Genomic DNA, 27,052 nt, shown 5'->3' on the forward strand with positions numbered 1-27,052 from the left:
CTTATCATGTTAGTCTATGGATCAACAACAGTCCACGGTACTCTAGATGGTTGCGACGGAATACCAAGAAGCAATGCAGTAAAACTATCTGAGGTCAACTTCTGTAGCAGACGAACATCGAACATGGCACGACAGGTGAGCATAACAACAGCATCGTAGTAGAAACGTAGTGTCTCGCCGCTGAGGGAACTAGAATCAGGGTGACGTGGACCAGCATATTGTTACACGCTCCAACGGCATCGACAGAGCTCCCTCAGAGTAGGGTGTGGTCCCTTGCAAGCAGGAAGTTGGCCCACAACACAACACGAGACATCCACCACAACGCCATACACAGTGTCCGAGATACTGGCAGTGTTTGGCTATGGACAGGGCGGCAATCGAGTGTATTGTTGAATTACTCTGAAAAGAAAGCTGTTGTCATTCTGTATATAAAGTATTTCAATTTGTTACAGTATGCGTTACCGACAGATAAGTTTGAAACAAGTTGTAGAACAGTAGTAATGGTAGATATCGTTAGGTGATCTGTTCATTGATAGTTGTAAAAGCTGTGATGAGAAATACAATTGCATTAGCTTGAGTAGCACTTTTAGTACAATTCGATGTCGCTGTATAGGTGTGATAGTAAATATTTTAGTGTGAAAATATTCAGCCTACGTTGAAGATACAAGCATCAGGCTACAATGAAATAAATAAATAGTAGCTGCGGTAGATGTCTGATTGTCTGCTGAATCAAAGTGTAAATTAAGAAGAACAGTAGACTAGTTCCCCAAATTGTGCACCCCAGAATTAGCGAGTATTGTTGAAATTTCGATTTTTAAAAGGGAAATCAGTCAGTGATTTGTGTTCCCTTAAAGGACAAAGTAAAGAAACAAGTCGACGTTTGCAGACTGATAGGTTTACTTGGTGCACATAATAAACTTCCGCGATTTGTGCAAGATCTAGGAAGCCTCTCCATTTCGTCAGGTACAGTAGAGAATACTTGTGGTTGCTATCGAGAAGTACGAAATTGTATGAAACATTGCAGTTGTATTTGTAATTGGTTCCTTTCTAATTGAGTACATGAAGCATATTAGAAAGCGAATAAAAATAATAAACACTTACTAACGGTTCTTGTGCCTTCCAGGTCAAAATAATCTGCATTAATCCTCGGTCTTCCAGAAAGTGTAGGAAAACTATCGTTGGTAAGATTCATTGCTTTGTGGCTTGTTAGTTGCTGAAGTGGCTTGTCGCTAGTTACGTAGCAGATGGTTCTGCAGGCGTCCTCAGTGCAATCTTCTCAAATTTCAAGACAGTTGATTAGGAGATTGCCGATTTGGAGCCAGAAGGTAATCGCGAGAAACTGTGAAATCCCAGCTAGAATCTACTTTTGATTATCTAAAGAATTTATCAAAGAAGAGGCAACAGGGAACTACAATCAGGGTGACGTGGACCAGCATGTTGTTTCTCGCTTCAATTGCAACGACAAGCTCCTTCAAAGTAGGAAGTGGTCCGTTGCAACCCGGAAGCTGGCATAAAACAGAACACAAGTTATCCACCTCAAAGCCATCCACAGTCTCCAAGATACAGGCAGTGTGTGACTATGGACAGGAGAGCAATTGAGTGTATTGTTTAATTAGCCAAAAAAGAAATCTGTTGTAATTACATATTTAAATAATTTCTATTTGTTATAGCATGTATTATTGACCGATAAGTTTGAAACAAGTTGTAGGACAATAGTAGTAGTAAAAATAGTTAGATACACTAGCAGGTGAAGTTTTCATTAATAGTTGTAAAACTTATGGCGACGGGAAATAGAACTGCATTATCTTCAGTAGTACCTTTTGTAACATTACATGTCGACATAAAGGAAAATAAAATATTGAAAGTATTTCAGTGGAAAATATTGAGCCTATGTTTAAAATACAAGTATCAGGCTGTAACAAGGTAAATAAACAGTACCTGTGTGAGATGTCCCACACTGATGGTCTGCAAAACCAACATGGGAATGAAGAAGAAGTGTCGGCTTTTTTCCCCGAACCTGCAGCTCAGGATTAGCGAGTCTGACTGAAATTTCGATTTTTAAGAGGGATATCAGTCACTTGTGTACCTTTAAACGACAAAGCAAAGGACCAAATCCAAGGTTTACAGCCTAATAGGTGTATCTAGTACACATAATCAACTTATGTGATTTTCTTCAAGTGTAGGAAGCCTGTCCATTATGCGGATTTTATGCCATTCGGAATTCATGAGAAACTGTGAAATCTCAGTTAGCACCTACTTATGGAGGTCTACAGAAATTTATTCAAGAAAAGACAAGATGTTAAAACTGCCATTTTCCATATAATTGTTTCTGTGATTTTCAAGATATGTTGTCACCCCAGCATTAGTTATGATAGGAGTCTCAGAAAACTTAATGTAGCTCAAAAGACTGGTAGTTATACATTTAACTTACTTCATTAGTATATACAAAATACGTTCACATATGATGAAATCCAGTGTATGCAGTGAGGCAGGAAATAAAGTAATGGTTTAAATCATACCTAATGGGAAGAGTGCAGAAAGTTGAAATAAGCAGTTCACATAATATGAAAAAAACTGGTTATTTCTCAAACTGGGGAACAATCAAGAATGGGGTGCCGCAAGGTTCGGTCTTGGGTCCTCTGCTGTTCTTAATATATATCAATGACTTGCCATTCAGTATTCACGAAGATACAAAGCTGGTACTTTTTGCCGATGATACATGTATAACTATCACATCCAACAGACAAAAATTAACTGGTGAAATTGTAAAGAATGTTTTTCAGAAGATCATTAAGTGGTTCTCTGCAAATAGGCCCTCATTAAACTTTGACAAAACACAGTATATACAGTTCAACACAGTAAATGGAATGACACCAAATAATAAATATAAACTTCGATCAGAAATCGGTAGCTAAGGTAGAATATTCAAAATTTCTAGGTGTGCGCATTGCTGAGGGGTTTCACTGGAAAAAACACACTGAGGATCTGATGAAACGTTTGAGTTCAGCTACTCATGCTATTAAGGTCATTGCAAATTTTGGCAATAAACATCTATTTTCATTCTCTGCTTTTGTATGACTTCATACTCTGGGACAACTCATCATTGAGTAAAAGAGTGTTCATTGCACAAATGTGTGTAATCAGAATAATTGCTGGAGCTCATCCAAGATAATCCTGCAGACACTTATTTAAAGAGCTATAGATCTTCACCGTAGCCTCACAATATATATATTCACTTATGAAATTTGTTATTAACAATCTGAACGAATTCAAAAGTAATAGCAGTGTACATGGCTACAACACTACGAGAAAGGATGATCTTCACTACTCAAGGTTAAATCTAACTTTGGCTCACAAGGGGGTAAATTATGCTGCCACAAAAGTCTTTCATCACTTACCTAATAGTATCAAAAGTCTGAGAGATAGCCATATAGCATTTAAAAGGAAATTAAAAGAATTTCTTAATGGAAACTCCCTCTCCTCATTAGATGAATTTTTGATAAAGTAAGTGGGTATTTTCCCCTACCACCACAAAAATAAAAAATATTAAGTGTCATCTAACACTAATAAGTGTCATGCAATATCTTCTATAGACAGCTTTTATTAATGTGACATGTCCCACATCATTACGAAGTGTGGTATCATGACCTATGGAACAAATACTAATGTAATCTAATCTGATCGAAACGCAGAGGAGAGGTATCATACTTGATTTCTGATATCAATTATATTATTATAAGACTGAATAATAAAAGATGGAAACTAGGAGACATGTCAGTGGCTTTGTTCCAGGCATGAAACGGAGCCTCAGAATGAGGCATCCGGATGCCTCAAAAGGCCTGGAACATTTCTTGGTGGATTATTGTACTTATCTCAGAGAGTGGCTGTGCAGAATGATAATCGCCCGAACGTTGTGTCCGGAAATGTCAACAGTATGTCGATGCCACTTTTAGCGATCAGCAGCAATTGAATCGACATGGAAGACTCAGTGTCAAGACGATTCTGCGGTGCGAGAGAAACAAGTACAGCCTGGACAATACCACATACACCAGCTCAAGAATTGCTGGCGTAGCATGTTAAGTGATAAATCAATAATGCAGTGAAGGCATCAACTCCAGTCCATTCTACTTCAGATGGTTGCGACAGGATACGAAGAAGCAATGCTGTGAAAATTTCTAAGGTCATTTTCAGTGGCAGACGAGTATGCCAACAGATCACGAAAAGCAACCATAACAACAACATCATGGTGGAAATGCAGACGTTGGCTGTGTCTCCGCCACTGAAGGATCAAGAATAAGAGTGACATGGCCCAGAATATTGTTGCACAGTTGGACGCCAATGACAATGCTGCCACAAAGTAGGACGTCATCCCTTGCAAGCAGGAAGCTCGCAGACAATAGAACACAAGTTAACCACCTCAACGCCCTACATTGTGTCCAACATACTGGCAATGTGTGGCTATGGACAAGGAAGCAATCAAGCATACTGTTGAATTAGCCAGAAAAGAAATCTGGTGTCATTACAGGTATAAACTATTTTTATTTGTTACATCATATATTAGTGACTGATAAGTTTGAAACAAGTTGTAGCACAATAGTATTGGTAGATAGACTTATGTTCAGTAGCAGTTAAGTTTTCGTCAAAAGTTGTAGAAGTTGTGGTGATGGGAAAAAGAACTGCATTACCTCCAGTAGTACATTTTGTATGATTGGATGTCGGTGTATATGAAAAACAAGTTGATAGTAAATATTATAGAATGAAAATATTCAGCCTGTGTTAAAGTAGGAGTATAAGGCTGCACACTTCATCAGCAATGACAATGCTACCTCAAAGTAGGAAGTGATCCCTTGCAAGCAGGAAGCTCTCAGACAATAAAACACAATTTAACCAACTCAGCGCCCTCCACAGGGTCCAAGCCACTGGTAGTGTGTGGCTATGGGCTGGGGTAAATAGAGTATATCACTGAATTAGCCAGAAAATCTGGAGTCATTACATGTATAAATTATTTCAATTTATTACATAATGTATTAGTGACAGATAAGTTTGAAACAAGTTGCAGCACAATAGTATTGGTAGATACACGTAGTTACGGTAGGAATAGATAATTGCTATGGGATACGAAGAAGCCATGCTGTGAAAGTATCAGAGGTCATCTTCTGTGGCAGATGAGCATGCAAACAGATCACGAAAGGCTACCATTACAACAGCATCACGGCGTAAATGTAGATGTTGTCTCGCCACCATGGGATCTAGAATAAGAGAATCACAGAGCATAATATTATTGCATGCTTCGTTCTCAATGACAATGCTGCCCCAAAGTAGGAAGTGATTTCTTGCAAGCAGGAAGCTAGAAGACAATAGAACACAAGTTAACCACATCAACGCTCTACACAATGCGTAAGATACAGGCACTATGTGGCTACAGGTGGGTGTGCAATCGAGAATACTGTCGAATTAGCCAAAAATGAAATCTGGTGTCTTTACATGTATAAACTATGTCTATTTGTTACCTCGTGTATATTTGACAGATAAGTTTGACACGAGTTGTTGCACAATAATATTGGTAGATACACTTAGGTACAGTAGCAATTGAAGTTTTCGTGAAAAGTTGAAGAAGTTTTGGTGATGGGAAATAGAATTACATTAGCTACAATAGTGCATTTTGTATTATTGGATGTCTATGTATAGTAAATAATAAGCGATAGTAAATAATTTAGCGTGAAAACATAGTGCCTTTGTTTAAAATACAAGTATCCACATGCAGGGATATAAATAAATAGTACCTGTGTAAGATGTCCCATAATTAGGGTCTGTACAGTATAATGGTCACCTAGTCGTAGATATTGCCATAATCGCACTATTTGACTCCTGGTGACTGAGCTTGTTAGCGGCTGCTGTTAGGTTGGCGCCATTAAAATGCATTGTGGTAATCGCTGCTGGTTGCTGGATCGCTGCTGTGTCTCGTTGCAGATGCTGGCTCTAAATCTGGTTGTCTAGGGGTAAAATGATGAGGTCGCGTGTTTTTGATGTACTTTTGATGATAAATAAAGAGTGAAAGCAACAAATATTTCCAGTTTCGGTTATGTGTTCTCCTGTCATAATATTGACTAGCCCGAAAACTAAAGACATCTAGTAGGGCTGTCCACCATTTCCCAGCTGGTTCCCTTGGTCTGTCCGTTTGTAGTTGTCATTTTGTTCACTAGTTTCAACAAACCCCCTTCTAACTTGCTCTATTCCCCAATACCTATTTCTATCATTCCTGTTATCTCTCCCTCATCCTCCCTCATGTGTATTGTTTCTGAAATAATTTTCATATCTCCCCTATTTGGAGCATTATTTCCAGAATTTTCAAAGTCTCTCCTCCCATAATAATCTCTATTTACATTCCTGTTCCAACCCCCCCCCCCCATACTGGTTGTTGCCAGAACCAAATCTTTGGTTATTTTCTCTTTCCAAGGCCCTTTCTAATCTATCTACAAATTTCAGGAACTCTTCCATTAAATCGTCTGGTCCATGGACCAATTCCCACTGCAGTCTATCTGGCAACCTTCTTTTTAAAACATCAATTTGTGTCATAATATCATAAGAGTTATTCAAGTGAGCAAGTATTTTCAATTGATCTCTGCAAAATTTTTGCATTCCCCCTACTTTCCCTCTATACACTGGTCCATTTAGAAATTCTGTCTTTAATATGGCTTGTTTGGATTGTGACCAAAATTTACAAATAAATTTAGCTCAAACTCTTCAAAAGTATTCCAAGAATCATTATTCTCGTTTGCCCAGGATTGGGCTTCCTCTTCTAGAAACCTTTTTACTAACTTAATTTTTATGTTATCTGACGTTCCTACTAACGACATATCCTTACATTGGTGAATGAAGTCAATAGGGTGCAGATTTTCACCAGGAAAGCATTTCTCTTGGAAGTGCCCATACATTGTATTTTGATTGTAAAACATTTGTTTGGACATCACTGCGTCTTCCTATTGTGTATATTTAATGTGTATATTTTCTACTTTTGTATCTACATTAGTGGTATACAGGTTGTATTTTTGTTTAAGGTTTTCTGATGTTTTGTCTAATCTAATCTTTCTACTTCAGTATCTACTCTGTTGTTGATGACATCTATGCTGTCTGTGTTAGCTTGTATATTTTCATTTAAACGTTCAATTTTAACTGGAAATTCTTTTCTGAAGTGTATCAACTGTTCTTTAGTGTCCTTACTGAGGGTAGTTTTAATTTCGTAGCACTTATCATTGAGATGAGTACTTAATAGGTCAAAATTCAAACTTAAATTCTCCAGTCTATCTATGTTTTCTTTAAGTTTCAAACTTACTTGTTCACTCGATTGTTTAAGTTGCGAGCTTATTTGAGTTGCAAACTCTGTCAGCCACTCTGTTAAGTTTAATTGTTCACCATCCCATGGTTCAATTTTTACATTTCCTACGATCTCATCACTCTCAGGTAGAGACATGTTAACTATTAATTTTTTACATGACGATAACAACAAAATACCTTGCTTTTTTTCTACAGCTCTGCTATGATGTCGTGGTCAGTGTTCCTTGTTGGCTTTCTTCACTTTAATTCGGTTTTATCGAAGCTGAAGTCTTGATTGATGAATTCCATTGACATAATCCAGATGTTAATCTTCTGAGCGGTGTGATGATAATTTTTCGTAGTCACACGTACAAACGTTTTTTCACTTTGAAATATTTTCACTGTTGGCACACTGCACAAATAAACTTTTTTGTAGTGCTAAGCACTTACGAAATTTATTGCTGCACCATTAACATCGATGCACTTAAAGATCCCGGCTGAGCCCCACTTCTGTAATGGTCGCCTGGTCGTCGATATTGCTAGAATTGCACTATTTCACTCCCATTTACAGAGCTTGTTACCACTTCATGTTAGGTTGGCGCCATTAAAATGCATTGCGGTAATCGCTGCTGGTTGCTGGATCACTGCTGTGTCTCGATGCTGATGCTGGTTCTAAATCTTGTTGTCTAGGGATAAAAAGATGAGGTCCCATGTTTTTGATGTGCATTTGGTGATAAATAACGAGCAAAACCAACAAATATATAAACTTCAAATATTAATTCTCTGGTGGACATCTTAATTCCACTGTCCACCAAAGACAATGACACAATACAAAGTAGTACTTTTTTTACATGTTCTTTGCATTGTTTATCCAACTCGAACGATAACACACATACACACATTACTAAAGTGACTTTCCGACTGCGCTCCCAACCCATCTTGCTGCTTGTATTTATAACCTTGTCAAAGAACTACTAAAAAGAGATATAGTTTATAAGTCACATGTACATCTGTCACTGTAATTTGTGCAGAAAAGTTATTAATTTTTATCAAGTGAAATAATTTAGCACGTTATCAAAATGAGAAACAGATTTTTTGACTTGACAGAATAATTCCTTGTTACAAAAAGGCAATTTTTTAGAAGTCTGTCAGTTGACTTCTCTAATTTGCATAAATAAATAAATAATATGAATTATTAAGAATTACATTGGTTTTCGTCTAAAATAGGAGTGTTTATGTGAACACTCAGTGAAAACGGTCTGAGTGAACAAATAGGTTTCACCGGGGGATTTTTATTTAAGGAGATCTAAAATACCTAAGTTGGACATTATTTTTCGTACTTCATATTAATTATTTAAGATGAACTTAGTGTTTTTACATGATTACATTTGCTGTATCAGTGATCAAGTGATATTAACTTTTGTGTGGTCAGTTATTGAGTATAATTTAATAGGTTGACTGTTTATGGAGACATGTTATGCAATCATTGTTAACATACACAATAACGTTTCTACAATCATAAATACTCGTTAAACTGATTCCATTTGGAGGGTATCACATACTTCGATAAAGTAAAGTCTTTAATAGGTTCAGTTACAACAGTAAAACTAGGAATGAAGAAGAACAGTAGGCTACTTACCCAGATTTTGCAACTCAGAATTAGCAAGTCCTTTGAAATTTCGAATTTTAAAAGAGTTGAGTCATTCATTTGTGTTCCTTTAAATGACAAAGTAAAGGACGAAATCGCTTTTACACCCTGATAGGTATTTGGTTCACATAATAAACTTCTGAGATGTGTTTCAGGTGTAGGAAACCTGTCCACTTTGTCATGGAATGTAAAAAATACTCTTGGTTGCTATTGACAAGTACCAACATACATGAAACAATACTGTTGTACTGGTAACACTTTTGTTTCTAATTGAGTAGGTGGCGTACATCAGAAGTCCAAATGATGTGATAAACACTCACCACCCATAGTCGTGCCTCCCAGCTCCAGATAGTCTGCATTACTCCTCTGTATTCCTGAAAATGTAGGAAAACTATGGTTAGTGAGATTCATTGCTTTGTGGCTAGTTACTAATCAGGCGGTGCTGGTTGCGACCTCATTGAAATCTTCTCAAATTTCAAGAGAGTTGATTAAGTGATAGCAGATTTTCAACCAGGCGTTAATCATAAGAACCTGCGAAATCTCAGATAGCATCTACATATGGATGACAACAGAAATTTATTTATGAAGTGGAAAGATTATAAAATTACCAGTTTTAGTGTAAATGTTTCTGTGATTATGATGACTTATCTTTACTCACGTTATGATAGAACAATCAGAAAACATATTTTAGATCAAAAGTCTAATTGTTATCTACTCAACATATTTCATTAGTATATACAAATTACATTCACATATGATTAACTCCAACGAATGCAATGAGTTAGGAAATAAAGATGCGAAACGCAGAGGAGAGGTACCATATTTGAATTCTTGTATCAGTTATATTAGGATAAGACTGAATATTAAAAACAGGAAACTGGGATACATGTCAGTGGCTTTGTCACAAAAATAAAATGGAGCCTCAGAATGCTTCATCCCAAAGCCTCAAGATTCCTGGCACACTTCTTGGTGGGTTATTGTACTTAGCTCAGAGATTGCCTATGTTGAATAATATTCACCAGAACATTGGGTAAGGAAATGTCAATAGAATCTCGATGTAACTTTTACCGATTGGCAGCAACTGAATAGGCATGGAAGACTCAATGTCAAGTAGATATTGCAGTGCGAGACCAACAAGTAGCACCTGGACAATATCAGATACACCATTTCAAAAATTTCCTGTGTTGGGTGTTAAGTGATGAATCACAACACCTTTGTAATACAGATGGTTTCGACGGAATGTGATGAGGAAATGCAGTGAAGGCTTCAACCTGCAATGACAAATCCTGTATGGACTTTACTATTAACCAGAATGGCATGCTCTAAAAAGACCAACTACACTCCTGGAAATGGAAAAAAGAACACATTGACACCGGTGTGTCAGACCCACCATACTTTCTCCGGACACTGCGACAGGGCTGTACAAGCAATGATCACACGCACGGCACAGTGGACACACCAGGAACCGCGGTGTTGGCCGTCGAATGGCGCTAGCTGCGCAGCATTTGTGCACCGCCGCCGTCAGGGTCAGCCAGTTTGCCGTGGCATACGGAGCTCCATCGCAGTCTTTAACACTGGTAGCATGCCGCGACAGCGTGGACGTGAACCGTATGTGCAGTTGACGGACTTTGAGCGAGGGCGTATAGTGGGCATGCGAAAGGCCGGGTGGACGTACCGCCGAATTGCTCAACACGTGGGGCGTGAGGTCTCCACAGTACATCGATGTTGTCGCCAGTGGTCGGCGGAAGGTGCATGTGCCGTCGACCTGGGACCGGACCGCAGCGACGCACGAATGCACGCCAAGACCGTAGGATCCTACGCAGTGCCGTAGGGGACCGCACCGCCACTTCCCAGCAAATTAGGGACACTGTTGCTCCTGGGGTATCGGCGAGGACCATTCGCAACCGTCTCCATGAAGATGGGCTACGGTCCCGCACACCGTTAGGCCGTCTTTCGCTCACGCCCCAACATCGTGCAGCCCGCCTCCAGTGGTGTCGCGACAGGCGTGAATGGAGGGACGAATCGTCTTCAGCGATGAGAGTCGCTTCTGCCTTGGTGCCAATGATGGTCGTATGCGTGGTTGGCGCCGTGCAGGTGAGCGCCACAATCAGGACTGCATACGACCGAGGCACACAGGGCCAACACCCGGAATCGTGGTGTGGAGAGCGATCTCCTACACTGGCCGTACACCTCTGGTGATCGTCAAGGGGACACTGAATAGTGCACGGTACACCCAAACCGTCATAGAACCCATCGTTCTACCATTCCTAGACCGGCAAGGGAACTTGCTGTTCCAACAGAACAATGCACGTCCGCATATATCCCGTGCCACCCAACGTGCTCTAGAAGGTGTAAGTCAACTACCCTGGCCAGCAAGATCTCCGGATCTGTCCCCCATTGAGCATGTTTGGGACTGGATGAAGCGTCGTCTCACGCGGTCTGCACGTCCAGCACGAACGCTGGTCCAACTGAGGCGTCAGGTGGAAATGACATGGCAAGCCGTTCCACAGGACTACATTCAGCATCTCTACGATCGTCTCCATGGGAGAATAGCAGCCTGCATTGCTGCAAAAGGTGGATATACACTGTACTAGTGCCGACATTGTGCATGCTCTGTTGCCTGTGTCTATGTGCCTGTGGTTCTGTCAGTGTGATCATGTGATGTATCTGACCCCAGGAATGTGTCAATAAAGTTTCCCCTTCCTGGGTGAATGAATTCACGGTGTTCTTATTTCAATTTCCAGGAGTGTAGAAATTGCAAATAGTTTTAATGAATATTTTTCTGCAGTAGGGGAATCCATAACTGACAAACATAAAAACATTTACTATAGTTTTAAAGGTTATACATGTGACCAATATATCTAGCCCCCACAAACTGTGCAGAAATAATGAGCATCATTAGCTCTCTGAAACCCTCTAATTCAGCTGCGCATGATGGCCTAAATACTAGTTTTAAAAGCCTGTAGCCAAAAAGTCTCTGTACCTCTGTCTACAGCAGTCAACAATATAATCAGGCACCTTTCCAGACAGACTAAAAATAGCACAGGTAACACCCATTTTTAAGAAAGGTGACAAAACAAAATAGAAAACTACAGACCAGTCTCATTCCTTCCTGTCTTTTCCAAAATAATTGAGAAAGTCAAATGCAACAGGATTATAAACTTTATTAACAAACACAATCTGATGTTCGAAAATCAAAATGCATTCCTAAAAGGTAAATCAACTATCACTGCAGCTGCTCAATTAATTGAAGAGGTGTTAGTGGGTATCGAAAGCAAGGAAAATGTGGCAGGTGTATACCTAGACCTGGAAAAAGGCATTGATTGTGCGAACGTTGACATCCTATTAGACAATCTATGGAACATGGTCAATAGAGGCGCTGCTTATGACCTAATAAAGTGTTATATGAGCAATAGAAAAAGTTTGTTCTACTTAAAACGGAAAGTGGTGTCTACAAATCAGAGGTCACTTGCATAAAATATGGTGTGCCCCAGGGCTCTGTTTGGGCCCACACTGTTCTTGATCTATCTAAATGATATTAAATACTGTACTATAAATTCCAAAATTGTTCTGTATGCTGATGACATGTCCATTGTATGTAAAAAGGAATCATGTAATGAACTAGAGGTCGAGTGTTATAATGTGATGAAAGAAATTCTTCAGTTTTTTCATGAAAGCAACGTAAATGTAAGCACCAGTAAAACATGTTTGATGGAGTTTAACAAAGGTTGTTTGAATAATGAACTTATATTATACATGGGCAACGAATTGGTAAAGAAAGAGTCTAGAGTAAAATTACTTGGCTTAAAAATCCAAAGCAACCTGGAATGGGAAACATATTGACTCAATAGCAACTAAGTTGTCAAAAAATTTATTTGCAATTAGTACTATTAGCAAGTTCTGTAGAGACACCGTAGTCCTAAAGACTACGCACCATTCTCTTCTCTCCTCTCACTTGAACTAGGCTATTGAAATTTGGGGGGCAACAACCAAAGCTAATCTAGATAAGCTTCTCATTCTTCAAAAAATGGGTATGAGAATAATTTGTGGAGCAAAATATAATGAATCTTGTCGCAACTTGATTCCAGAAACAGAGGTGTTAACTGTTATAAACACATACATACTAAAAGGCATATTGCTTGTGAAAAGACTGTTTCCACCAGTACAATACTAGTAATAAAGATTTTACATTGGCAGCCACAGAACAGCCCTTTAAGAAAAGGGGCCTCAGTACGCGGGTATAAAATTAGCTAATGCACTGCCTAGTGCAGTAATGCCTCTTCCTACAGTAACACTGAAACATTCGCTTAAAATTTTTTTAGTAAAACACCATTTCTACACATTAGAAGAGTATCACACTTATAAAAAGAACAACAAATGCTTTGTGAGATTATGTGAATAGAAATCAGTAAACATTTTATTCTAATTTTGTTGTAAATTAATGACGTATAGAGAAGAATGTGTCTTGTGTATTGTACGAATGACTATAATCATTACTGTTTCTTTTCACAAGTGCAGTGTACCATTTGATGTTGAATAAAACTATTGTTATTATTATTATTATTATTAGCGACTCTTGTTGGCATTTCGAATTACAAAAACCAATCATTGATTTGTGTTCCTTTAAGGGACAAACTAAAGGATGGGCCCGCCGTTGCACCCTTTCAGGTGTACGTGGTGCACATAATCAACTTCCGTGATTTGTTTCAGGTGTAGGAATCCTGTCATTTTGTCATGGAATGTAGAGAATACTCGTGGTTGTTACTTACAAGTACGAATACGCATGAAACACTGCTGTTGTACTAGTAGTTGGTGACTTTCTAATTCAGTAGATGGAGTATATTCCTAAGCAAAATAATGAAATAAACACTTACCACCCATAGTAGTGTCTCCCAGATCCAAAAAATCTGCATTAATCCTCTGTATTCCTGAAAGTGTAGGAAAACTATGGTTAGTGAGATTCATTGCTTTGTGGCTTGTTACGTGCTGAAGTAGAATGTCGCTATTTGCTTTTCATTTGGTGCTGGTTACGTCCTCACTGGAATCTTCTCAAATTTCTAGAGAGTTGATTAAGTGATTGCCGATTTTCAGCCAGGTGGTAAACACGAGAAGCTGCGAAACCCAAGCCAGCATCTACGTATGGATATCTACAGAAATTTATTCAAGTAGAGACAAGATGTTAAAACTACAAAGTTTATTACAAGTGTTTCTATAGTTTTCAAGACATATCTTTCTTCTTGTACGAGTTTTGATAGGTCAATCAGAAAACATTTTAGATCAAAAGTCTGATAGATATTGCCTGAAATTATTTCATTAGTATACACAAAATACATCCACATATGATTTAATCTAGTGTATGCAATAAGTTAGGAAATAAAGATACAAAAGGCAGAGGAGAGGCACCATATTTGAATTCTTGTATCAGTAATATTAGGATAAGACTGAATATCAAAAACTGGAAATTGGGACAAATATCAGTGTCTTTGTTCCAATAGTCTGGAGAATATCACACAGGCCATTTCAAGAATTGCTTGGATTGGGTGCTAAATGATGAATCAACGCTGGAGCACTGTAATACAGGTGGTTTCGACGGAATGTGATGAGGTAATGTAGTGAAGGCTTCATCTGCAGACCACTCCACTTCAGATGGTTGTAACGTGATACAAAGAAGCAGTGCTGTGAAAATATCAGAGGTGATCTTGTGTGGCAGACGAGCATGCCTACACACCAAGAAAACCTACCATTACAACAGCACCACAGTGCAAATGCATATGTTGGCGTGTGTTTCGCCACTGAACTTTCTACAATATGAGTGACATCGACCAGAATATTGTTGCACACTTCATCGGCAATGAGAATGCTACATCAAAGTAGGAAGACATAACTTGCAAGCAGGAAGCGCACAGAGAACAAAAGTTAACCTCCTCAAAGCACTCCACAGTGTCAAAGATACTGGCAGTGTGGGTCTAGGACGGTTGGATGTGGGGGGTGGGGAGGACAATCCAGTATCAAGCATATTGTTGAAATAGCCACATGAGAAATCTGGTGTGTTTACATATATAAACTATTTCCATTTGTTACATCATATAGTAGTGTCCGATTAGTTTGAAACAAGTTGTAGCACAATAGCATTGGTGGACACACATACGTACAGTAGCAATTGAAGTTTTCGTTAAAAGCTGTAAAAGTTGTGGTGTTGAGAAATAGAATTGCATTAGCTTCAGTAGTACATCTTGTCATACCGGATGTCGATGCATACGAAAAAAAACTTGACAGTTGATATGTTAGAGTGAAAATACTAAGCCTGTGTTTAAAACACAAGTACTAGACTGCAATGTAATAAATAACTACTACCTGTGTAAGATGTCCCATAATTAGGGTCGGTTGAATTAAAGAGGGAATGAAGAAGAACAGTAGGCTAGCTCCCCAATTTCTGCATATCAGAATTAGCGAGTCTTGTTGGAATTTCGAATTATAAAAGGCAAACCAGTCATATATTTGTGTTCTTTAAGGGACAAAGTAAAGGATGGACACGCCGTTGCACCCTTACAGATATACGTGGTGCATGTAATCAACTTCTGCGATTTGTTTCAGGTGTAGGAAACCTGTCCACTTTGTCATGGAATGTAGAGAATACTCGTGGTTGTTATTTACAAGTACGAATACGCATGAAACACTGCTGTTGTACTAGTAGTTGGTGACTTTCTAATTCAGTAGATGGAGTATATTCCTAAGGAAAATAATGAAATAAACACTTACCACCCATAGTAGTGTCTCCCAGATCCAAAAAATCTGCATTAATCCTCTGTATTCCTGAAAGTGTAGGAAAACTATGGTTAGTGAGATTCATTGCTTTGTGGCTTGTTATGTGCTGAAGTAGCATGTCGCTATTTACTTATCATTTGGTGCTGGTTTCGTCCTCAGTGGAATCTTCTCAAATTTCTAGAGAGTTGATTAAGTGATTGCTGATTTTCAGACAGGTGGTAAACACGAGAAGCTGCGAAACCCAAGCTAGCACCTACGTATGGATGTCCACAGAAATTTATTCAAGTAGAGGCAAGATGTTATAACTACAAAGTTTATTATAAGTGTTTCTGTGGTTTTGAAGACACATATTTCTTCTTGCATGAGTTTTGATAGGTGAATCTGAAAACATATTTGAGATCAATAGTCTGATAGATGTTGCCTGAACATATTCCATTAGTATACACAAAATACATCCACATATGATTTAATCTAGTGTATGCAATATTTTAGGAAATAAAGATATGAAACGCAGAGGAGAAGCTCCGTATTTGAATTATTGTATCAATTATATTAGGATAAGACTGAATATTAAAAACTGGAAACTGGGACACGATTCAGTGACTTTGTTCCAATAGTAAAAAGGAGCCTCGGAATGAGTAATCCGAGAGCCTCAAGAGGGAGGCATAGCACATTTCTTGGTGGGTTATTGTACTTAGCTCAGGGAGTGCCTATGGAAAATAATATTCGCCAGATCATTGTCCAGGAAATCTCAATAGTACGTCGATGCTACTTGTGCAGATCAGCAGCATCTGAATCGACATGCAAGACTCATTGTCAAGCAGATATTGCGTTGCCAGACCAACAAGTAGAGTCCAGAGTATGCCATATAGGCCATTTCAAGAATTGCAGGGATTGGATGCTAAATGATGAATCAACGCCAGAGCACTTCAATACAGGTGGTTTCGACGGAACGTGAAGAGGTAATGCAGTGAAGGCTTCAACTCCAGACCACTCTACTTCAGATGGTGGTGATGCGATACAAAGTAGCAATGCAGTGAAAATATCAGAGGTCATCTTGTGTGGCAGTCGAGCATGCCAGCAGACCACGAAAACCTACCATTACAACAGCATCACGGTGCAAATGCAGATGTTGGGTGTGTTTCGCCACCGAACTATCTAGAATAAGAGTGACATGGACCAGAATACTGTTGCACACGTCATCGGCAATGACAATGCTACGTCAAAGTAGGAAGTAATCCCATGCAAGCAGGAAGCGCACAGAGAATAGAACACAAGTTAACCACCTAAAAGCCGTCCTCAGTTTCGAAGATATTGGTAGTGTGTGGCAAGGAAGGGGAAGGGGGCAGGACAGTCCAATATCGAGGATATTGTTGAAATAGCCACATAGGAAATCTGGTGTCTTTACATATATAAACTATTTCCATTTGTTACATCGTATAATAGTGTCAGATAAGTTGGAAACAAGTTGTAGCACAATAGTATTGGTGGATACACTTACGTACAGTAGCAATTGAAGTTTTCGTTAAAATCTGTAGAAGTTGTGGTGATGTGTAATAGAATTGCATTAGCTTCGGTAGTACAGTTTGCATGACTGGATGTCGATGCATACGAAAAACACCTTGACAGTTAAGATTTTGGAGTGAAAATACTAAGCCTGTGTTTAAAATACAAGTACCAGGTTGCAATGTAATAAAGAAGTACTTCCTGTGTAAGATGTCCCATAATTAGGGTCGAGGGAATCAAAGTAGGAATGAAGAAGAACAGTAGGCTAGCTCCCCAGTTTCTGCATATCAGAATAGGCGACTCTTGTTGGAATTTCGATTTATAAGTGGCAAACCAGTCATTGATTTGTGTTCCTTTAAGGGACAAAGTAAAGGATGGACTCGCTGTTGCACCCTTACAGATGTACATGGTGCACATAATCAACTTCCATGATTTGTTTCAGGTGTAGGAAACCTGTCCACTTTGTCATGGGATGTAGAGAATAGTCGTGGTTATTATTTACAAGTACGAATACGCAAGAAAAACTGCTGTTGTACTAGTAGTTGGTGACTTTCTAATTCAGTAGATGGAGTATATTCCTAAGGAAAATAATGAAATAAACACTTACCACCCATAGTAGTGTCTCCCAGATCCAAAAAATCTGCCTTAATCCTCTGTATTCCTGAAAGTGTAGGAAAACTATGGTTAGTGAGATTCATTGCTTTGTGGCTTGTTATGTGCTGAAGCAGAATGTTGCTATTTACTTATCATTTGGTGCTGGTTATGTCCTCAATGGAATCTTCTAAAATTTCTAGAGAGTTGATTAAGTGATTGCTGATTTTTAGCCAGGTGGTAAACACTAGAAGCTGCGAAATCCCAGCTAACATATATGTATGAATGTCTACAGAAATTTATTCAAGTAGAGGCAAGATGTTAAAATTAAAAAGTTTATTATAAGTGTTTGTATGGTTTTCAAGACATATCTTTCTCCTTGCATGAGTTTTGATAGGTGAATCAGAAAACTTATTTTAGATCAAAAGTCTTATAGATATTGCCTGAACATATTTCATTAGTATACACAAAATACACCCACATATGATTTAATCTAGTGTATGGAATAAGTTAGGAAATAAAGATACGAAACGCAGAGGAGAGGCACCATATGTGAATTCTTGTATCAATTATATTAGGATAAGACTGAATATTAATAGTTGGAAACCGTGAGGCATGTCAGTGGGTATGTGCCAAATATGAAACAGACCCTCAGAATAAGGCATGTGGATGCAGCAAGAGGCCTATCACACTTCTTGGTGGATTGTTGTACTCAGAGAGTGCCTACGGAGAACATTATTCGCCAGAACTTTTTCGCAGGAAACTCAGTAGATGAAATATATTAGAAAGCCAAATAACGTAATACACTCTTACCATCGGTACGCGTGTGTATTTTGTCAAGGCTTCTGACAGTGAGCCAATATTTCGGGGGCTATCCTAGGTTTTAGGAGCTGGCGTCATACAAGATGGTGGCTGTGATGGTATTCAAGGTGGTAGATTTTGGAGGGAAGTTTCACATTCGGTGTTAAAGTGGAATTCCTCCCCTCCTCCAGATAAAATGGCGAGAAGCTCAGATTCCAACAGTATAATGCACCACACCTCGGTCATTTCTGCTAAGCAATGAAAATCGATTTAAGATAGCTAATTTGGGCTGCTCCACTACCCTAAATCACCCGATCGCCACTTCCTCCTATGAACTGGGGCCAAGTTTGAAATTTGGTGGAAAACAAATGTCACTTGGGGTTTCGCTGCTAAGGTAAGAAAATGGCCTAGAAAGAAAGATACGTACTAACCTAAGTGTTCCGACCGCCACCTCTGCTACGAACTGGCGCCAAGTTTAAATTTTGGTGGTGAACAAAGGTAACTGGAGTTTTCGCTGCTAAGCTAAGCAAATCGTCGGAAGATAGGTCACATGGTCTATCTTCACTAACCTCAGTCAAGTGACCACCACCTCCTCCCCGAAAAATTGCAGGAACTGCAAATGCCAAGAGGATAATGCATCACACCGCTGTTATCTCTATTAAGCTAAGAAAATCGCCGGAAAATAGCTCACTTAGTCGGCCTCCACTGACCTCATTCACCCAACCACCACCTACATCAGAGAAATGGCGGGAAGTTCAAATTAAAACACGAAAATTCACCACTCCAAGGTTATCTCTACCAAGCAAACTAAATCGCGGGAAGATAGCCCACTTGGCGTACCTCCACTAACCTAAGTCACCCTACCACCACCTCCCCCAGAAAAATGGCGGGAAGTGCAAATTCCAGTAGGATAATGTATCACACCGCTGTTACCTCTACTAAGAAAATCGTAGGAAAACAACTTACTTAGCCTACCTCCACTAACCTAAGTCACCCGACCGGCAATTTTTCCTATTAACTGGCGCCAAGTTTCAATTTTAGTGGTAAGCAAAGGCAATTCGCGTTTCTCTATGAATTTAAGAAAATGGCGAGGAAAGAAAGACACTTGGACTAACCTCAGTCACCAGACCGAGACCTCCTCCTAAGGATTCTTGGGAAAAGGACTTGGACACAAGTCTTTATTTAAACAATTTCATGCAGGTGTGTTCACCATGAGATCTGCACTCCAACTAACTTAGTTCACAGCACCCTCATCTGTGACATAATTCAAGATGTTGGCATACAGTGTGTTCACCACGAGATGTGAACACCAACTGCATGATGTTATCGAAGATGGTGAGGCTAAATGGTGGGAAAACAACTCTGCCTATGCTAAACGTAAATCTTTATTATTTTGCAAGCAGTCTCCACCACTACATCTATGCTCCAACTGACCTGGTACACGTTACTGCTACCAGAGGGTACAGTTATCCTTCTTATGACCTAAACCCGGATTGTGGTCTGTTGGGGGAAAATGGAGCGAAAATGACTCAGGCTACACTGGGATGATGGGGAGAGTAAGGAAGGAGTGCATTCTATTTAGTTTGCAACATTTTATTTGGGAACTGATTATATTAATCATACTGATACAAAACACACGTTTTCACTTGCTTAGAGCCATCTCACACAGCCCACAGACCTGCAAACTACTTCTAAAAGACACTCTGCAGACACGCAAATTGCTCCTAAATAATGCAGCACAGTGAATGTGTAGACATCTTCAGTACTCGTAAACTGTCCAAATAGCGCGTAGCACAGCCTACACGCCTGCTCGAAAAATAGTGCAAAAGACATTTATTCAAGGCGCGCCACTGCCACCGCGAAATAACACGGCCGTCAGGTGTCAAAGCACCCACAGACGTCCGTTCAGGACTGCAAGCACCGTCACAGCCGTGATCTGGCGCCGAACGCAGGTGAAAATTGGCACTATTTCCGAGCATACAGTCATGGTTATTCTGACGTCACAGAATACCAAGGCGCGATCACACCGACCTCATACACGAGACTCATCCAGATAGCACTTGTCTCTACCATTGATGGCAGACTAGCCTGGCGTGGGAAGCGTGGGAAGCGAGAATGCTGCTGCACGACCACGAGCTGCGGACTAGAGTCTACCTCTCTGGGATTGTATAGTGTCCTAGAATATAGTTAACGCTTTCTTCTACATCTACATCTACATCTACATGACTACTCTGCAATTAACATTTAAGTGCCTGGCAGAGGGTTCATCGAACCACAATCATACTATCCCTCTACTATTCCACTCCCGAACAGCGAGCGGGAAAAACGAACACCTAAACCTTTCTGTTCGAGATCTGATTTCTCTTATTTTATTTTGATGATCATTCCTACCTATGTAGGTTGGGCTCAACAAAATATTTTCACATTCGGAAGAGAAAGTTGGTGACTGAAATTTCGTAAAAAGGTGTCGCCGCGACGACAAACGTCTATGCTGTAATGACTTCCATCCCAACTCGTGTATCATATCTGCCACACTCTCTCCCCTACAACGTGATAATACAAAACGAGCTGCCCTTTTTTGCACCCTTTCGATGTCCTCCGTCAATCCCACCTGGTAGGGTTCCCACACCGCGCAGCAATATTCTAACAGAGGACGAACGAGTGTAGTGTAAGCTGTCTCTTTAGTGGACTTGTTGCATCTTCTAAGTGCCCTGCCAATGAAACGCAACCTTTGGCTCGCCTTCCCGACAATATTATCTATGTGGTCCTTCCAACTGAAGTTGTTCGTAATTTTAACACCCAGGTACTTAGTTGCATTGACAGCCTTGAGAATTGTACTATTTATCGAGTAATCGAATTCCAACGGATTTCTTTTGGAACTCATGAGGATCATCTCACACTTTTCTTCATTTAGCGTCAACTGCCACCTGACACACCATACAGCAATCTTTTCTAAATCGCTTTGCAGCTGATACTGGTCTTCGGATGACGTTACTAGACGGTAAATTACAGCATCATCTGCGAACAGTCTAAGAGAACTGTTCAGGTTGTCACCCAGGTCATTTATATAGATCAGGAACAGTAGAGGTCCCAGGACGCTTCCCTGCGGAACACCTGATATCACTTCAGTTTTACTCGATGATTTGCCGTCTATTACTACGAACTCCGACCTTGTTGACAGGAAATCACGAATTCAGTCGCACAACTGAGACGATACCCCATTGCTCCGCAGCTTGATTAGAAGTCGCTTATGAGGAACGGTGTCAAAAGCTTTCCGGAAATCTAGAAATACGGAATCAACTTGAGATCCCCTGTCGATAGCGGTCATTACTTCGTGCGAATAAAGAGCTAGCTGCGTTGCACAAGAGCGATGTTTTCTAAAGCCATGCTGATTACGTGTCAATAGATCATTCCCTTCGAGGTGATTCATAATGTTTGAATACAGTATATGCTTCAAAACCCTACTGCAAACCGACGTCAATGATATAGGTCTGTAGTTAAATGGATTACTCCTACTACCCTTCCTGAACAGTGGTGCGACCTGCACAATTTTCCAATCTGTAGGTACAGATCTATTGGTGAGCGAGCGGTTGTATATGAGTGCTAAGTAGGGAGCTATAGTATCAGCGTAATCTGAAAGGAACCTAATCGGTATACAATCTGGACCTGAAGACTTGCCCGTATCAAGCGATTTGAGTTGCTTCGCAACCCCTAAGGTATCTACTTCTAAGAAACTCATGCTAGTAGATGTTCGTGTTTCAAATTCTGGAATATTCCATTCGTCTTCCCTGGTGAAGGAATTTCGGAAAACTGCGTTTAATAACTCCGCTTTAGCGGCACAGTCGTCGATAACAGTACCATCGGCACTGCGCAGCGAAGGTATTGACTGCGTCTTGCCGCTTGTGTACTTTACATACGACCAGAATTTCTTCGGATTTTCTACCAAATTTCGAGACAATGTTTCGTTGTGGAACCTATTAAAGGCATCTCGCATCGAAGTACGTGCCAAATTTCGGGCGTCTGTAAATTTTAGCCCATCTTCGGGATTTCGCGTTCTTCTGAACTTGGCATGCTTTTTCCGTTGCCTCTGCAACAGCGTTCGGACCTTTTTTGTGTACCACGGGGGATCCATTCCATCTCTTACCAATTTATGAGGTATGAATATCTCCATTGCTGTTGCTACTATATCTTTGAATTTGAGCCACATCTCGTCTACATTCGCATAGTCAGTTCGGAAGGAATGGAAGTTGTCTTTTAGGAAGGCTTCTAGTGGCACTTTCTCCGCTTTTTTAAATAAAATTATTTTGCGTTTGTTTCTGATGGATTTGGAAGAAATGGTATTGAGCCTAGCTACAATGACCTTGTGATCACTAATCCCTGTATCAGTCATGATGCTCTCTTATCAGCTCTGGATTGTTTGTGGCTAAGAGGACAAGTGTGTTTTCGCAATCATTTACAATTCGCGTGGGTTCGTGGACTAACTGCTCGAAATAATTTTCGGAGAAAGCATTTAGGACAATCTCGGAAGACGTTTTCTGCCTACCACCGGTTTTGAACAAGTATTTTTGCCAACATACCGAGGGTAGGTTGAAGTCCCCACCAACTATAACCGTATGAGTGGGGTATTTATTTGTTACGAGACTCAAACTTTCTCTGAACTGTTCCGCAACTGTATCATCGGAGTCTGGGTGTCGGTAGAACGAGCCAATTATTAACTTAATTCGGCTGTTAAGTATAACCTCCACCCATACCAATTCGCACAGAGTATCTACTTCGACTTCACTACAAGATAAACCACTACTGACAGACACAAACACTCCACCACCAATTCTGCCTAATCTATCTTTCCTGAACACCGTCTGAGACTTCGTAAAAATTTCTGCAGAACTTATTTCAGGCGTTAGCCAGCTTTCTGTACCTATAACGATATCAGCTTCTGTGCTTTCTACTAGCGCTTGAAGCTCAGGGACTTTTCCAGCGCAACTACAACAATTTACAACTATAATTCCGACTGTTCCTTGATCCAAGCACGTCCTGTAATTGCCAAGCACCCTTTGACATTGCAGCCCATCCCGCACTTTCCCGAGGCCTTCTAACCTAAAAAACCGCCCAGTCCACGCCACACAGCCTCCGCTACCCGTGTAGCCGCCAGCTGAGTGTAGTGAACTTCTGACCTATTCAGCGGAACCCGAAACCCCACCACCCTATGGCGCAAGTCAAGGAGTCTGCAGCCAATACGGTAGCAAAACCGTCTGAGCCTCTGATTCAGACCCTCCACCCGGCTCTGCACCAAAGGTCCGCAGTCGGTTCTGTCAACGATGCTGCAGATGGTGAGCTCTGCCTTCATCTCGTAAGCAAGACCGGCAGCCTTCACCAAATCAGATAGCCGCTGGAATCCAGAGAGAATTTCCTCAGATCCAAAGCGACACACGTCATTAGTGCCGACATGTGCCGCTACCTGCAGCTGGCTGCACCCTGTGCTCTTCATGGCATCCGGAAGGACCCTTTTCACATCAGGAATGACTCCTCCCGGAATGCACACGGAGTGCACACTGGATTTCTTCCCCTCCTTAGCCGCCGTATCCCTAAGGGGCCCCATTACGCGCCTAACATTGGAACTCCCAACTACCAGTAAGCCCACCCTCTGCGATTGCCCGGACCTTGAAGGCTGAGAATGATCCTCTGAAACAGGGCAGGCAGCTGCATCTGGCTGAGCCAGAGACACATCCCAAATTATATGCACGCAAATTCTTGCCCTAACAGAACCCGTTTACGTAAATAGCGTGGAATAACACCGAATGCTGTCTTCTTCGCAGACCTAACGTAGTATCCAATCCATCATGTGTTACCCTTCCCGCTTTCATCACACAGAAACGTTCCCTCCGCTATGTAGATGCTCCTATATCCCAGCCCAAAGGATGTGAATGAATCGAGCATTGTGATTGGCTCTTATCGAATTTACCCATCGAATTACTGAAACCACCAATATCGAAGCACTGTCCGCCTTTTTTCCTTCTGCAGACCTGGCTTTCAGCATTTATTTTACACAGATCACCATATCGCACTGACAATTAAATCATGCAAACTATCTTACATATTGTGAAATACAGAAAAACTCTCACGATATGAAACACAGTCATACTCTATACTCACGCCATAACATAAACCATACCAACTATACAATGCAATATATACACATTTTACACAACGTAAGCCACAGTAACATTACAATACAATATATACATACTTTACACAAACAGTGCTGTTATCTTTGATATCTGTACATCACCCAAAAAAATTATGGTATGCCTACACTCACACAGGCGATATGTCACGATGCTCCCCAGTCCTAGGGAAGCACCGTCAGCCTTTTCTTTCTTTCTACAAACATGACATTCAGCGCCATGCAAAATCATCGCTTTTACATGAGAGCACCCTCAGTGGACCCAAGTCGCTCTCAGAACTCTTCTACAAATCCGAGATCGTTTCCCATCGACACAAACGCGTTGCTGTTTCTGCTCTGAACCTGCTCGATTTTCTATAGACATCTCCAGACTTCGGGATTTCAAGAACACACGTATTTTCGCATGGTTCTCCATAATATTTTACCATTTTGGCGGTACTTCTCGATATCAAGCATTAGGCAGCATCCTACCGATCGCTAACACAACACAATTCCCAAGATATAGAATGGAAATTATTTCTCAGCAAATTCCAAACTTTAGAGAAGTGCAACATGCTGTAAACCACTGAGTAACTAGAAACAAATAGAGGAAACTGATATTTCCAGTCTTGAATACCGAAGTCGGTCATGTAACATATTCCAAATCATCCCTATAATTTACAAGCCAACTAAGGTCTTTCCCATGTCTACAGAACATACAAAGATGTCTTCCACATGCTATATGCACACACCACAGTCAATCTTCCTCCAACTAAATAAGGCGCGAAATGTGCACAAGCAGTCAACCGAACAGTTTACATGGGAGGGAAGAACGCTCCATAGCCAACGCACCTCTACACACAGTCTTCTCAAATTTTAATTGATCAGGGAAGCCGCCCAACACGTACTAAGTATTAGTTCGCTATTCGGTCGTCTAGACGAGGGCAATGTTAACTCAGATACATTCCTGCACTCCAACAGACCTTTGCATTTGGACAGATGCTGCTGTTAACAGGAAACGTGTAACAGTACCACCACAGGCCACGCATACACGGAATGATTCTGGAAAACCGGTCACATATATTCTTTATCATTATACTTACAATTAAATTTTACGATCACAGGCTCGACTGAATGGCATTCGAGAATGAGCGAAGTATCAGAAATGCACCCTGCTGAAGGCTGTGGCTTTGGAAATGCGAGTATCTGCACCTTCCTTACGACTGGACATACTCTTCCCTTTGCTATCACAGTACACAAACACATACTTTATAAACCTGATGCTCAAATGCGAACATATCATGCACACACCATAACTACTAAGGATAATACTTCGTCAATACCTGATTGCCTACGACACGAAATAATACTGACCGAAAATTAGCTTTGGGTGCACATGTCTCATAAGTTTTCTTGCGAATCCTACCACTGTGTCCTAGAAAGAGAGACATAATCGACTTGATGTTAAAGAAAAAACTTTATCGCAGCAACTACTGCATGTTACTGTGAAAAATCCCCTTAGAAAAATTAATGAATTACTGTGCTGATAAACCTCTAAGTTATTTGGTTTTCAAACAACTGAGCAAAACTGAACGTACTCAGACATTACTCGTGACTTTCGAAAATCCCTACAAAAGAATGGCCCTGACTAACAATAACCTATACCTTTCACGAATCACTTACCTCACAATATTCTTCATTACTTGAACTACTGCAGTACAGCGAGCGCCACTACTTCCAACTAAGTGATATTCAGTATTACAAATTTACTCTTTCTGGCGGACACACAACCAGATCGTCCTCTCTCAAAATTCTGCCAGCCACCTCTCTCCCCACATCCACCACTCCTGACGGCTCACCTCCAACTGCACAACACTACGCGCTGTTCACATCCATTTGCCCAACACCAGAATAGCGAATATTCCTACAAAGCAAACCAGCCACAGACCGCACACTGCACAGACAGTGATTTTCATACAGAGCGCTACGTGACGTTACCAACATAAAAACCTAAACAGCCTACTTACATAGCCGCCGTGCTCCCCACAAACAATTTTACAAATTGTTTTGGGCAGTGACCAGTAATGGTTTGATAAAATTTTTCATAATTACAATAAGAAAGATATCAAATGGACACACTTATTGATGCAATGTTGGTCAAAAGCAATAATTGTTCTCATAAAAACAGTCATGATTATTCATCACTACAGCAATTACAGTTTTCTTTTTTTTTCTCAAAGTCTGAGGTGTAAAAGAAAATGCAC

At 40.3% G+C, this 27,052-nt stretch overlaps 1 protein-coding gene across 1 annotated transcript in view; it reads right to left on the bottom strand.

Annotated features, from left to right (window-relative positions):
* The window catches only part of LOC126285284 (uncharacterized), a 207,643-nt gene that overhangs the window by 39,472 nt on the left and 141,119 nt on the right, over positions 1-27,052 (bottom strand). Inside the window, exons 6-9 of the mRNA XM_049984572.1 lie at positions 17,841-17,894; positions 15,722-15,775; positions 13,837-13,890; positions 9,283-9,336 (exon numbers count right to left, since the gene is read on the bottom strand). Of these exons, the coding sequence (XP_049840529.1) occupies positions 9,283-9,336; positions 13,837-13,890; positions 15,722-15,775; positions 17,841-17,894 (216 nt within the window). The remainder of the gene's footprint in view (positions 1-9,282; positions 9,337-13,836; positions 13,891-15,721; positions 15,776-17,840; positions 17,895-27,052) is intronic.

The sequence above is a fragment of the Schistocerca gregaria genome, chromosome 8 (assembly GCF_023897955.1).
Source record: "Schistocerca gregaria isolate iqSchGreg1 chromosome 8, iqSchGreg1.2, whole genome shotgun sequence".
Taxonomy (NCBI): domain Eukaryota; kingdom Metazoa; phylum Arthropoda; class Insecta; order Orthoptera; family Acrididae; genus Schistocerca; species Schistocerca gregaria.